We start from the raw sequence: 15,545 nt of genomic DNA on the forward strand, positions 1-15,545 counted from the left end.
GAAAGTAGCTGACTGTCTTTGGGAGTGAGGAGGTTCCGAGCCACTATTGTAGCTGTTGTGGCGTCCTGCATCACTGAGTCTTCACCTGTAAGAGGACCGTTAGAAGATAAGAAAGAAGGACACCATACATTACCTTGAAGCGGCGCAACCGGATCACTGCTGAGACTCAATTCTAAGCTAAGGTTCGATGGATTAGCCATTTTTCAAAGGTGTTAAAATAGATGGGTGGATGGAGTTAAAACTCAAAAGGCCGGAGATGATTTTCAGGAATGAGCAACCTTCAAAGTATGCATGTTACAGGTGATCAATACCTCTATAAAAAGGAAGAGGCGCTTGCTCAGAAATCAAAGAGGCATTGGTTCAGAAATCGAAGGGCCGCTTGTTCAAAAGTGAAGAGACATCGCTCTGCAAATCTCAAAAGCTGGATTTTCCGGCATAAGTTAGGCGACGCTTTCTCGGCTTTCCAGAAAACGCGTTCAACTTTGTCAAAAGATCTCCGACAAAGTTGAAAACACGTGGAGGCTGGCGACGCTTTCGCGGCTTTTCAGAGCACGGGTGCCACTTTGTCAAAAGATCACGTGGAGGTCATCATCGCAGCTACACATCTTTAGCTGACGAGCGCAAAGTTCGGCGACGCTTTCTCTGCTTTTCAGAAAACGCGTGCCACTTTGTCAAAAGAGACGCTCGTTCAGAAATCGAAGAGGCGTCGTTCAGAAATCGAAGAGGCGTCGTTCAGAAATCAAAGAGGCGTATTCAAAGATCGAAGAGTCGTCACTATTTCAAAAAGCCGAATTTGCGGGATCAAAACGTTTGTCGACAAGGGTAAAAGAACAGTACCACCACTTGCTATTGGGAAATCCCTATATATGTCGACCTTCATCTTTTATGGCAAGGCAGACCTGCGGAAAAAAAAAAAAATGCCCAACTCTTCCTCACCTCCGAGAGTACACTCCCAGCAAAACATCTCAAAATACTCAATTTTTTTCCTCTTCCCCAAAGATGATACCAGATGCCTGGAGTACAGATGACCCAGGAGGAAACGGTAGATGGAAGCATGTGCTGATTCATTCACCGCTTCTTCAAAAGCAAAAGTATCTCATATCATCAAGGGCGAAAGCAAAGGTATCTCATATCATGCTTTTTCCCTGTCCTTTTCTTTGTCCTTGCTCTTACATGCAGGAGAAGGGGAAATAGAGTTATCAGTCGGAACCTGAAATCAAACTTCCGACCTGGAACTGATTGCCTGGAACCTTTGCCTGGTTGCTTACCTTGCATTGCTCTCGAGTACTCATCGTCGCGGAGAAGTAATGTTTTGAAGCACCATTTAAATGCAAAGGTTGCATTCCATTCCTGCATCAGAGGACAAATACTACACGAGAAGATGCCAAACCTGCATAAGGAAATACCACTTCTGCAAAGGGAGCAAGTAAGACAAGTGAAAATGATACATCAAAGCATGTGGAGACAAGCACAACAAATATATGTGCTGATTCATTCGCTGCTTCTTCAAAAGCAAAGGTATCTTATATCATGCTTTCTCCATGTCCTTTCCTTTGTCCTTGTTATTACTCGCATGACAAAGTGAAAAGAGCAATCAGACGGCACTTGGAGTCAGTCTGCCGATCTACCCTCTTCAATACGAATTGGGGAAAGATTGAACAAAGAAACAGGTCATCACTTCCACCTCCTGCTTGCCTGCCATGTGTCTGAATCCTGCTACCCAATTCAAGAGTAGCACAAAGGAAAATCAACGGTAGGGGGAGACCAAAAGAATCCTCCAGCCCAGTTCAAGATCAAGCCTCGATGGCCCTTGAAGAAATCACAAGTCCGATTCAAAATCAAGTGTTCACCACCCTTGAATCAAATTCAACTCCAGATAAAAGGAGTAAGTTCAGACCTTCGGAGGAGACCAAAAGAATCCTCCAGCCCAGTTCAAGATTAAGCCTGCGGAAAATCAACGATTGGAGGAAACCAGAAAATCTTCCAGTCAAGCTCAAGATCAAGCCTCGATGGCCCTTGAAGAAATTTCCAGCCCAATTCAAGATCAAGCCTCGACGGCCCTTGGGTTGACATCTACATTAAGGGACTTCAAAACGCATCTTCTACACGTGACAAGCACATGTTTACGACGCGCCTTGAAGTGGGGGCATTTGTAGACATCAAAATTTCGGTGAAATGAATGTTGATCAATAATTAAAATTTCAACGTTCACGTGTCACATAAATTTTACATGTAGCGTGTGATTCAACAAAAAATCGAAATAAATTGGAAAAGTCATCAAATATGACACGTGTCAATACCTGGCAGAAACGATTTATTTCATCTGATTATTTAAATCCAAAAATCAAGTTTTGGAATTCTATAAATATGAGGCCAAAGGCATTCATTTGGAGGGGGAAGAAAAGAAGGAGGAAGAAGGGAAAAAAAGAAGGAAGGAGAAGGAGAAAGGAAAAGAAGAAAAGAAGGAAGGAAGAAAGAAAGAAGCCTTGAAACTCTAAAGCTCTCAAGCAAATCCCGAAGGATCAAGAAAGCAATCTTCGTTCTTCGTCAAATCCACCTTCAAGATCAAGCCCCGACGGCCCTTGAAGAACTTCCACCAACTCAAGATCAAGCCCCGACGGCCCTTGAGGAAAGTGTTCATCATCCACACATCCGTTCATCCTTCAAGATTAAGCCCAGAAGCCCTTGAAGATCCGTTCATCCTAAGATCAAGCCCCAACGGCCCCTTTGGATCAACAAATCCACACATCCGTTCATCGTTCATCATCCATCAACCTTCAAGATCAAGCCCCGACGCCCTTGAAGAACTTCCACCAACTCAAGATCAAGCCCCGACGGCCCTTGAAGAAAGTGTTCATCGCTCATCATCCGTTCATCCTAAGATCAAGCCCCAACGGCCCCTTTGGATCAACAACCTCAACAAATCCACACATCCGTTCATCCTTCAAGATTAAGCCCAGAAGCCCTTGAAGATCCGTTCATCCTAAGATCAAGCCCCAACGGCCCCTTTGGATCAACAACCTCAACAAATCCACACATCCGTTCATCCTTCAAGATTAAGCCCAAAAGCCCTTGAAGATCCGTTCATCCATCAACCTTCAAGATTAAGCCCAGAAGCCCTTGAAGATCCGTTCATCCTAAGATCAAGCCCCAACGGCCCCTTTGGATCAACAACCTCAACAAATCCACACATCCGTTCATCCTTCAAGATTAAGCCCAAAAGCCCTTGAAGATCCGTTCATCCATCAACCTTCAAGATCAAGCCCAACGCCCCTTGAAGATCCATTCATCAGCTGTGCATCCTTAGATCAAGCCCCGACGGCCCTTTGGATCAACAACTCATCCACAAACCCACACCCTACGAAGATAGAATCAGAGGACCAAATTACAAAGAGATTGTAACCCCAAAATCATTAATACAAAATATTATTTTGTACACGTATTCTTGTCTCTCGCCTGTTTCAGGAATTTCTCGTGTTTACAATTGTACCGACAAAAAATCGATCTACTTTCGTTGGACATTTTGGCTTAAATTTTTTGATTCCCAACACTCAATTAAATGATTCAAATTGTTATGGAAAAGTCTTGTTGGAAAGTGGTTGCCTTTTTTGTTGGATTAGAACTTTGTATTGAAACTGTAATACAATCGTGATATAATATGGATCCATTGTTGGTTTCTTATGATGATTCTAATAAGAGTCATTGAGATTAATCTATTATAAATAGTGACCGCTACTTTCACAGTATGCTCGGTTATTGATCCAAAAGCCTATTGTTAGGAAGAGTATTGATTTTTTGCAAGAGAAGAAAATGTGCACGGTTTAGAGGATGCAATGGCTTCTTCTGTTTCGATTTTTACAGGTATGTCTGTCTTTCGAATTGCAAAAACGCATTTCTAGTTTGTTGATCATGTCTGGTAGTTCTATGGCTTAATCTTTGATCTTGGTTGCGATTAGATTAATCTTACATGTGGTATCGGAGACATAAGATATGGCCATTGAATTCGAAGGTTATTGAAACAAATAGAGAGAAAAACATGTATGGGAAAAACTGCTGGGATTCGAACCTATTACTTGAAATCAATTTTAAGGTTTCGTTAAAATAAATTAAAATTATAAAGAGACAATTAAGTTTTCAAATTGTTGATGGATTTGTAACATGAAACTTATGAACCATGATTTAAGAGAAAGGACAAGCGGATTACGATGAGGGAAGGAGGAGTCACTATTGTTGGTGCAAGAAGACGGGAGGAGGTTCTTGTGCACGGCTACTATCACACAAAGGGCGAGCCTTGTGCGTGGAGAGAGACTAATGGGTTGTAAGCCCTTCTTTTGGGCATGGGACCAACATGCTAGCCCGACCCATTTGTGAGAGTTTCCGGCAGCCCGAATCGAGAATTTCCAAGAAGAGGGAGGGAAACTTGGAGGCTGTGTCTAGAGAGCATGTTTGGTGTCCATAGAAAGATTTCCACCATTGCGGTCCAATATTACACATTCAATAATCTCACCATTACTGTTCACACTTGAGGGTTGTTAAAATTGTTCTACCATGAGTAAAATCCACAAAGTCCTGTGATGATTCAATGATTCACCAGAATAACCACCACATAACAGAAACATTTTAGTATTTCAATATCTGCATTGACGAGAATCAATGGCTAAAATGGGGAACAAGAACCGGACATGAGCATGCAAAAACCGCAGAGCAAAATTTATGTAACTTTGCTAAGTGTCAATCATCACTGAGATCACCCCACCTGACATTGTGCTTCGCAGCAAGATAATGCGGTCCTACAGGTCCTCTACTGCCGTAGGGGTAGAGCTCGGGAACAATCTTCTTTTGCTCAAGCTCCTTCAACAATGGTGTGAATAGTGACCAAGCAGCATCCAGCTCGTCACTTCTAATGAACAACCTTCGTTCCCCTTCAATTGCATCTAGGAGTAGCCTCTCATATGCATCGGGTATTTCTTTTGGATACCTTCACAAAGCAACCATACTCTTAATAATGCCTTCATTATGCAAGTGATTATTAAGCAGAAAAGTTAAAGACTTGGGGAAAATACTTTTACTAGTATGAACATCCCCATTTGGTTAAGTGTTTACTAAAGTTTAGTGGAGATTTAAGACCATTTCATACAGCCTAATGCCTACAAGAGTATTGTACCTTGATCGGTAAAGCAAATTCAGGTCACTTCGATCCAGTCTCATTCCAAGACCAGGGACTTTGTTGTTGATCTTCAGATATATGGCTTCATCAGGTTGGACACGAAGCACAAGCTCATTTGTAGCCTTATCTAAATCGGTTCCAAAGTTCCTCTTATACAAGTTTCCCGGAACATGTCTGAATTGGACTCTGATCTCTGCTCTGGTTAAGTAATCATAGCGAAAAAATCAGGTTGCCCAAATATTTGCATCTCACAATATGAGGGAATACGACAATAAATGATCCTTAGGGAGATTAGACATTTCAACATACCGCTTAGTATGGAGAGCCTTTCCTGCTTTCATCAAGAAAGGAACTCCATCCCATCTGGCATTGTCAATAAAGAGAGCTGCTGCGGCAAATGTAGGGGTGAGGCTGTCTTTTGGCACAGTTGGGTCGTCTATATAAGCAGGATACAATTTGCTGCCCTTGCTGTGACCCTTGTATTGACCAATGACTACATCTTCAAGCAGCAGTGGCCTCATTGACCGTAGAACCTTTACCTGAGTTCAGATCATCTCCCCCAATCAAATATATCATGATCAACTCAAAGGTGAGAACATTAAGGTAGGATCTCCATAACATTCTGGGATAAAATTTCTTAAAAACCAGAATTTTGACATAAAAGATATCAGAAACAGAGAAATTTACCTTTTCGTTCCTAATGTCTTCAGCATCTAGGCTGACTGGTGTTTCCATAGCAAACAGTGCTAATATTTGCAGAAGATGGTTTTGCATTATGTCCCGAATGATTCCATACTTGTCAAAATATCTGGAAACGAGGTAATCACAGTCGGGTGATTGAATAATTTAATGCCATACAACATTGTAGACGAAGAAACTCACCCTCCTCTTCCCTCTGTGCCAAAATCTTCAGAAAAGATCAGTTGCACATTACGAATGTAGTTACGAGACCAGACAGGCTCAAAAACAAGATTTGAGAAGCGAAGCACGGATAGATTCTCGACAAGTTCCTTGCCCAAGTAATGGTCAATCCTGAAAAGTATTTAGAAGATCAAACTTCTTCATTAAAATCAAATAAATCTGAGTATTCATAAAGCATGAGAGAAAATTCACCTAAATATTTGATCTTCAGCAAGGTATTGCTTTAAACATTTGGTTAGCTCCGCAGATGATTCGGAATCACGACCGAATGGCTTCTCAACAATTACCCTCGTCCACCCATTCGCGGAAGAAGCTTTAACGCTAGCACATCTGACCACATCCACAAATATGTTTGGAGGTATTGATAAGTAAAACAACCTATTTGACTTGCTTCCGGCCTGCAAAGGAGCACCATCCAAGATATCAAACTGTTTGTCATAAAACGTTAGTTTTTGTCAATGTACATCAATACCTGTCAGTTAAACGGTTGTTCATGACATCTACCAGACCACCATTATATATATTTTCAGATTAGTATCTCATAAAAGTAAGAAGTTGAAGCTCAGGCTCTTTATCTAGGAGTTTCTTCCCAAAGGTCGGTTCTCGGATATAAACTTTTAAGCTAGTCTTAGTAGATTTGAAATCTATTTAAAGACAATTACTCTGTACATTCAAATAGTAATAAGGTTTCCTGCAAGATTTAATTTTCTGCAATGTTTCTTAAATGTCCAATTTACATCAACTTATCTAGTATTCGATGAGTTTTCTGCATGTACAAAACTAGCTCATATTAAACATACAAGAGAAAAAGATCTAGTACGCATTACCTCCTTCTCAATCATCTTGCTGTTCAATTCTGCAAAATCTTCCTCGGAATTATATTGACCAGCATGGTAGAAGCATCTTTTCAAGAACTGATCCATTTTGTCCTCACAATTTTCCCTGCGAGTCATTGATGCACGCCAATTTGTAGATAACAGAAAGAATTCATGTAACCGCATGTTCACCGTTGCTTAGGAAGACAACATACCTCTGATCTATCCTGCAAGTCAAGGTTCCGCTAATCATGTTCCTCAGCTCTTCATCAGTCATTTGAGTTCGAGCATAACCAAACACCATGAAATTCTACACAAAGATATAAGCATATGGAACGTAGTTAGCCATTTGTTTGGTACGATCACCATGTGAAAACTGATGACATGATGAAGACTGTAACCTCAGGTAGACAATCTTCATAATAAAGAGCGAAAAGCGCTGGAAATATCTTCTTCTTTGCAAGGTCTCCAGAAGCACCAACAACAGTTATGCTTAAATTAGATGCTACATTTTCTGAATCCGAGATGGGAAAGGCTTTGCCACGAGACTCGGTATATTCTTGTCCCAGAGTATTTCCAGCTGAACAAATTCCAAATACCAATTTTACATTGAACAGTAATAAACCCAACAAAGAAAATTAACCAAGTAAATGAAGCACAACAGATCGCAGACAGCTAAATGGAGCACCAAGATGGAAAATTTGTGGATTCAAAATCCGAAAAACACTATAACTTCCAAAGCAAGTTATTTTACAGTCACTAATTGTAGTTTTTATTGCTAAAATTGTATCTATAAGCATTCAATCCAGGTTAAGAAAACTCTAAAAGTATGATTTCCAGTTGTCAAAAGTGCTTTTCTGAAACTGGTCAAAAAAAGCATCATACATAATTGAAATTAGATCACGTCTGTCAATAAAGAATGTTTCTTGTGGTTTAATCACAATCCTAAACAATCAATCAATAATCTTTTGAAAATTCACACTTTGGAAGCAAATCAAGCAAATAAACAAACTCTTTACTCAAACAATTAAACGAAAGGCCAAAAGGGGTAGCAAAAAATCAACAGAAAACCAAGAAACGAACCGTCATTGAAAGACACAGCATTGAGCGGATGCCCATTTGAGGATTTGAGCTGAAAGTGCTTTCTGGCAGGGATTCTGAGGGGAATCTGAGAAACCCATCTGGAGGAATGGGATTCTCTGAGCAAAGTGATGAACTTTATGAGGCGGGGTGTCTGGTTTTTGAATGAAGAGGGAGGGAATGAAGTTGAAGAAGATGAACAGGTACTCAGGCGAGTAGCCATGCAATAGGGGAGGAGATGAAGCTCAAAAAAATTGAGGAATAATTTGAGAGGAGTATTTATAGCTTAGCTTTTGAGATAATGTTTTGTTAAATGAGTGATATCTGTGCACACTTGGTTGGTTCAGTAGATCTCACATATCAGAACCATGCTTTGTTTATTTGGTTAGCAAAAATATATAATATTATGTTGCACTTTTTGGTGAGATAACATATTGGGATTATTAATATTAACCACTCCCCAAAGAGTGAGCAAATTTTTATTTAAAAGTGTTACTTGTTAGTTTATTTGGAGATTGGCTAGGGATGCATGCATTTGATTAGGGTGGTCCTATCACACATCCATTTTTACTTCTTATACATTAATTTTTGGTCGTCGAATCAAATGAATTAAAAAAGATCAAAGTACAAAAATTAATAAGAGTATGTGGAAAGTAAAAAGAGATGTGTAAGTAGCGCCACCCTTAATATGCACAAAATAACCGGCTATAGAAAGTGGAATGAGACCCACTTTGTCTAAACTATATTTTGTAAATCATATAACATGATTGTTGATGATTTGATTACTATTTAAGTATTAGTTAATGTACTTATTTGCTATTGATGACACATCATATGATCTGCAAAGATGATCTATGAAGTGCAACTTAAAAAATAAATAATTAGGATCGTTAAAATTAAATGTGAAGTGAGTTTTGTAACCAATCTCCATTTTTTGAAGAAAATGGAGATCTATCCCCTTAATAATGAAAAGGAAAGTTGTCCTAAAAATTTAGGATCGTTGAAATTCAATGTGAAGTGAGTTTCATAACCAATCTCCATTTTTTTGAAGAAAATGGAGATCTATCCCCTTAACAATGAAAATGAAACTGGTCCTAAAAATGGGCCAACTCTTAAACGCTTAGACATCAAGGATTGTTGACCCAATTTTGGAAGTGACATATTTGGCCCATCCCAGGCCTCAGCCCCACACAAAGCCCATCCCTAACCAGCCTATAAGTTTGAATTTGTTCTTACACAATTTGGATTAAGATAATGTTAAATAGATTAAATTTGTAAACATAATTTACAAATTAACTGATGTATCATTAATAGAAATAAGCACGTTTATCAACGCTTCAGTAATAAACTAATTATCAACTTCCATATGCTTTAGTTTCTTTATTTTTATCAACTAATTTAGTCTTCCTATTATTATCGTTACCAGAAAGATGGGATTAACACGTGGCAAATCCAAGTCACCGCAATGTGAACACTCACTTATGTTCAACAAACCTCCAGGCTCCACACGGAAGATTCAACAAACCTCCAGACTGGTCAACCTTAATGTCCAAGTCAATCCTAAAATAATTAGACATCCAAAATGATTAAGGATTTAAAATTTCTTCGTAGCATAGTATTTGTTCATTTTTTTCATTATAAATGAATGTCTTAATATTTTGGATTTGTCTAGTTTTTACAAGGATAATTTATAAATAATGTTTTAAAATATAGACGGTTCAAATTGTCAAAATACATTACGGAATGAGATCTCATAAAAACACATGTAAAATATTATGTAAAAAAAATGGTGTAACAAATCCGCCTTTGTAATAGTAACTTTGAATTGGTCGAGTAGTCCATTTATATTATTTTTCTTAGTGGAATTTCAACAACGATTTTAATATTCCATCAAACATTAAAGTTCTTCTTCCAAAATAGCATAAAATGTTTTGAACGCTTTGAATTAAGGAATGGTTTCATAATTTCTTACCATTGAGATAATTATTGACTTTCATTACATGCATGCCTAACCATATGCCGAAATTGAAGATATGCAATCTTGAACCAAACTAAAACTTCAATGTCCTGTCACTTAGTATTACGGTTTAGTGATATTATTTTTTACTTGTAAGTGAGAGATTTTAGATTCGATTCTCGCCAAATATGAATTTAAACTACATTATTACTAGCTCATTGTAAGACTAAGTCCACCATTCTCCTTAATATAGATAATATCATTTATTTTAAAAAAAAAAAAAGAAAAACAAACAAACTTGAATGTCCCATCCTTAAAATTAACCCTTGAAATTACTAGTCATCTACTTACCCACAAAATGTTAAATTAAACCAACTGTTCAAATTCAACCATCTTTTAGTCAGAACTTTTACTTTATGTAGGAAAAAACTTTTTAACGACCTTTTCAATTGTATGGCACCAATAGAGAAAGTTACTACCTCAACAGATGTATCCTATAAAGTGAAAATTTTAAGATGAAATTAAATTTTTTCGCCTTCACAAGAAAATTTTGGATGATATAGTTTTAGTGTCATGATAATATTTCGTGTTAATAATACAAGAATATATATCACATGTTCTTATATTATTAGTACGAATCGTCAACGTAATAGTGTATTTACATCGTAAAAATTTCTATATTTCGTGCTAATAATACAAGAATATATATCACATGTTCTTATATTATTAGTACGAATCGTCAACGTAATAGTGTATTTACATCGTAAAAATTTCTTTCCTTGATGAGAAAAGTCATAAGACAGCTAAAAGAACCACCATAAAATTTCACTTTTTGTTTTTGGAAAGACCATTGACTTAGTCTTGGTCATCAAAATTAAATATTAAAGTGGTAGTTGACTGTGTTGGGGTCTATACATCTGTGAAGGGCACCACTGCAAATTTGCAAAATATCAAAATAAGTTCACCCACCAAAAGATTATTATATTCGGAAGGAGATTCTCTTCGGATCTTTTTTATCATAATCATCGGATTAAGTGATTTGGATTTTTGAAATTTCATCTAATGATTTATCTGTTTTGATTCCTTAAAAGATGTAATAATTTTTTACCATTAAATGATATTTCAAATATCCGAATCACTTAATCCAGTAGCCTAAGTAGAAGAGATCCAAAGATATCTCTTTCCCTTATATTCACAACTCTAAACTTATATAAAGCACCCAAAAGCTTCCTTCCTTGTCAAGTGCAAAACCAAAAGCTCTCTCTACTCACTAGGCCTCTGAGGCTCTGTTCAATCCTGCGATCAGATTTGATCACATTTGTGCACCATCTCATCGCGATTTCGGAAAACCCTTCGAGCAATTTCTCCGATATCCATGGATTCTATCAAGATTTCAAGCATCCAATCTGCAGGCCAATTCAAATTCAACCAATCCCACAAAGTGATCAAGTTTTTACTCTCTGTCTCAGTGCTTTCAATCTTGCTCTCTTACTCTTCTTTGATCTCTTTCTTTCTCCACTCCTTCAATTCCTTCACATTTTCTATAAATTTCGATAAGAACTACATGTTTTTACTTTGCAATGGACTCTTGGTGTTCATTGTGAAGAACTCCGGTCTCATTGGAACTTCTCCACCAGGAAGTTCCAATCTCACCAATGAAGAACACGATCTCAAGAGTGTCGAAAGCCGGCGAAAAGCAGTTGAATTGGCAGAAACCAAGGCAACAAAATCTCCAAAAGCGAAGGAAGAAGTTGTCAACGTCGAAATCGAGCAAGTGAAAGCAAGCGCAGATGAAATATTGGTGTCAGTAGAAGAAAAAAAAAGGGTTTTGATTGCTGCGGAGGAGGAAGATGAACGCTGCAGAAACAACTCTGTTGTGGTGGACGATCATGATTTGTATGAAGAGGAAGGGGTTGAAGTGCTGAGTGCAGAGGAGTTGAACAAGAAGTGTGATGATTTCATTAGGAGAATGAAAGAAGGAATTAAACTTGAAGTCCAACAGTCAATCATGTTTTGATATTTCCAGCGAGATCATAAGAGCTAACAACCTAGTTTTATTATTTGTAAAAGACTACTTTTATTTTTACTTGATGAATTTTTGGGGTATTGTTTCTTCTGTATTATTTTCGCCATGCCCTGGTCTGAGCTGGATAAAAATATTTGTACCATATTTACTGATCACATTAGATACAGAGATGTGACAGGCTTACATAAGTATGTTGGGTGAACTAGAAGATTGTGGTTTCGTGGAAATAAAGTTATCCGTACCACATTTACTAATATAAAGATGTGATGTGCTTAATTAAGTGTGTCAATTTGATACATATTGGTTTGCCAAGCTGTTTATTTGGCTGTTTAATCGTTTTTAGGGAGATGTATTCAATTGAGATTTTGAAGGATTTTAATTCTTTTGATGAATTTAGGGGGTATTCAATCAGGATTTTAAGTGATTCTTTGAAATTTAAGGTGTATTTAATTACAATTTTAAGATAGTTTATTAAAATCGTTAGAAATTTGAGTGTATTCAATTAGGATTTTGAAGAAGTTCATAACATTCTATGTGTATTCAATTAGAAATTGATTTTAAAGAATTTGAGAAAGTTGAAGAATTTGAGGGAATTTGAGAGATTTTGTAATGTATTTTAAGCATCTACAAATCTGACCTCTTTTTATGAGATTTCAAGGAAATTGAATCAAAATTTTATATGGAAACTCTATAAATCAATTAAACTCCATAAAAATCTATGGATTTATAAATCTATTAAAGTCTCTCAAATTCTCAATTGAATACACCCCTTAATGTATATATTTGTCTGTCTCTCCATATATAAAATGATACTTCACATAACGAAGAATTTTACTTTAATATACATTGTTAACTTATTTCCGTAATACCTTTAAGTTGGGAGCATAATAATTATCTAACAAACTTCACCCCTAATAATAAATGGCTGATCTGATTCCGCAAAATGTCCCACATCAAACAAATGGTTGGAGATTGGATAAAGACGGGGAAAGGTATTCACATCCCAGTCCACGTATAAATCCAAGGACTTCAATTAGTTCCACGGACAGGCCCAAATTTGCATTTAGAAAAAAAAACCAAATATAATAAAACATCCTTGATTTCAATTTTTTCCATTGAATTTAATTTAATTTAAATTTAATTTTATGGATATGTTTGATTCTTGCTCTTGCTTTATGTTTGTGCAATGTTTATCCCCCAGCTTCGGAAGAGATTTTTCAATGTGACCAGTACACGGAGTAGTACACCACGTGTTATTATACAAATGGTTGGATATGTGTACTAAAAAGTTAATAACTTAAAAAATAAAATTTCTTACAACTTCAATTAAAATACGTGGTGTACCATTTGTGTTATCGTCACAATTAAAAATTTCTCCAGCTTTGGAGAAGATACCAAGCAAATGCTCACTTGACTCTTGGTTTCCAGGTCTTTCAGAACAAGACAATTGCCGTCGAACGAATAGTCCAATTCGTGCTAGACTTCAAATTTGTCTGATCATGCCTTGAATAAGACGCATTCTACCAGTCAAGAAAGTGTGCATATGTAAGACATGGATGTATGTGCTGTGCTTCGTCAAGCTACTAGAAACTCTCTTCGTCATTAGTTTGTCGGGTTATCAATAGTTTGTTATTTTAATTAGACAATATGGTCCAAAATGACACATCTTAACTCGAATATTCAAATGAATACCGAAATCGATGCATGTTGATCAACATCTGAAATGTGACAAAATCATAATATGCAAATAATTTAAGTCTAAATATATGTCTGTAAACAAAACACTATTTTATGAATTCATATTCTAAATTCAAGTCTAAATTAAATATATGTCCGACAACGCAAGTCTGACAATAAAACACTATGTCGTAACTCTATATTCCAAATTAAGATCTAAATATATGTTCGACAACATACATCCGATAATGCAACACTACTTTAATAATCCATATTCCAAATTTAAATGGAGAATTAATCATGTTTTGTGCCCTCCATCGAAACCTTGATGCTACAATCTTTATAGACTTTAGTTGCATGTGTACATGATGAGCTGTCCAGTTATGTCCATGGTTGGAACAAGGTGTGCATATTTTCTATACTTTTTGGTGTTGATTTAGCAGGCACAAAGTGACCATCCGACAAAGCTTAGAGATCTTGACATCTTAACGAGCTTAATTAAGTGCATAATGGGATGCACAACATTCTCATAAGGTGAGCATACAAGTCACAAGAAACAAGACACAAACTGCACTGCACCACCAACTAACTATGCATCACCATTTACTAACATGATATCTATTTCATCAAAATCGTCTTATTCTTGTCTGATTTTCTCCTCATGTGTTGTTATCATCGGAGAAAATTGTAGTAATAGTCTGTCAATTTTAACCTATTTAAAGAAATGATCCTTTAACTTAATTAACTCATCAAAACGTACAACTATGTTCTATCGTCAACTCCGTCAGAATTCCGTCAAAATGAGTCATATTGGAAGGACCATTGCTACAATTGGGTTAAAGTTAAGGGTTCATTTCTCCAATTGGATTAAAGTTGAGGGACTATTGCTACAATTTTTCTCATTTGGGTTTTCATATTTGTTCTTTGATTAGCATCACGTGTGTGACTCGTGATTCATTTTGACATAAGTTTTAACAGAGTTGACAAAAAGGACCATAGCTATACGTTTTGATGAGCTAAGAGACCAATGATCACGGATTTAGGTGAGATGCATTCCTCCAATTGGATCAAAACTTAAAGACTATTGTTACACTTTCCTCTTACCGTCACACACAATATTAATAAGGTCTATTTCTCATGTCACCTAATATTACCTTCAACCCAATATATAATTTCATTACGACCCCCCATTTCCCTTCTTGAATTGAGATAAAAAAATATGATGGGAATCAGAAAAAGGATGAAAAAAAGGGCAGAGAGAGCATAATGAGAGTGAAATTGACTTGGCACTCGATTTGGTTTCCTTGGAGGCAAGCACTCACAAATATTGCAATTAAACACAACGGTGGAGTGGGAGACATTAAACACGACAACCCCAATCAGACGTTTTCTTGTGTGGCTTCATATAAAATAATGCCATGGCCACATGATTAGTTAGTTTAGTACTATAACGTCTTCACTCAGACTCGAGGAGGTCTCGTGTCTGAATCATACGGATAAAAAAAATATAATATTATGAATTCGATATTAAAACATAATTCATTAGAACTTATCGGATGACTTAATTTACATTGTAATAGTACTTTTATAAATATCCTATCATTTATGAAAAAATTAAAACTACAAATTTGAAATTTTCATTGACTTGGTAGTCCAATCCAATGAATAGAGATCATCTCCGGATCTTTGTGTCCAAAGCTGAAAGAGTATGTTATCTGAGCTGTTGAAAAGAAAAAGAAATCCGAACTCTTAATTTATATGACGTTAGTCAATAGAAATGACCAATAAAGACCACAAAGAAGACATTGAATTGGTGAAAGTAGTGCTTGTCGTTTGGCAACGAAGGACATTGAATTTTATATAAGGCCCTACAGATACTTTCAAAATTTTAGTGACCCCATT

The 15,545-nt window shown here is 36.7% G+C and overlaps 2 protein-coding genes across 2 annotated transcripts; one reads left to right on the forward strand and one right to left on the reverse strand.

The window, feature by feature from the left end:
- Positions 1-4,434: 4,434 nt before the first annotated feature.
- LOC125474451 (glucose-6-phosphate 1-dehydrogenase, chloroplastic-like) lies at positions 4,435-8,254 on the reverse strand. Its single transcript, XM_048578231.1, has 10 exons — positions 7,987-8,254; positions 7,305-7,483; positions 7,119-7,213; positions 6,916-7,030; positions 6,281-6,486; positions 6,050-6,199; positions 5,855-5,975; positions 5,477-5,706; positions 5,165-5,365; positions 4,435-4,978 (listed from the first exon to the last, which is right to left on the reverse strand). Exons 1-10 carry the CDS (start codon positions 8,204-8,206, stop codon positions 4,732-4,734), a joined length of 1,764 nt encoding a protein of 587 aa, XP_048434188.1. The 5' UTR covers positions 8,207-8,254; the 3' UTR covers positions 4,435-4,731.
- A 2,896-nt stretch (positions 8,255-11,150) lies between these two features.
- LOC125474452 lies at positions 11,151-12,278 on the forward strand. The gene has a single exon (XM_048578233.1). It carries the CDS (start codon positions 11,316-11,318, stop codon positions 11,955-11,957), a length of 642 nt encoding a protein of 213 aa, XP_048434190.1. The 5' UTR covers positions 11,151-11,315; the 3' UTR covers positions 11,958-12,278.
- Positions 12,279-15,545: the final 3,267 nt, after the last annotated feature.

Source organism: the organism of the source record quoted next, unplaced genomic scaffold (genome assembly GCF_019419815.1).
Source record: "Pyrus x bretschneideri cultivar Hongxiangsu unplaced genomic scaffold, Pyrus_bretschneideri_v1 Contig12, whole genome shotgun sequence".
NCBI lineage: Eukaryota > Viridiplantae > Streptophyta > Magnoliopsida > Rosales > Rosaceae > Pyrus > Pyrus x bretschneideri.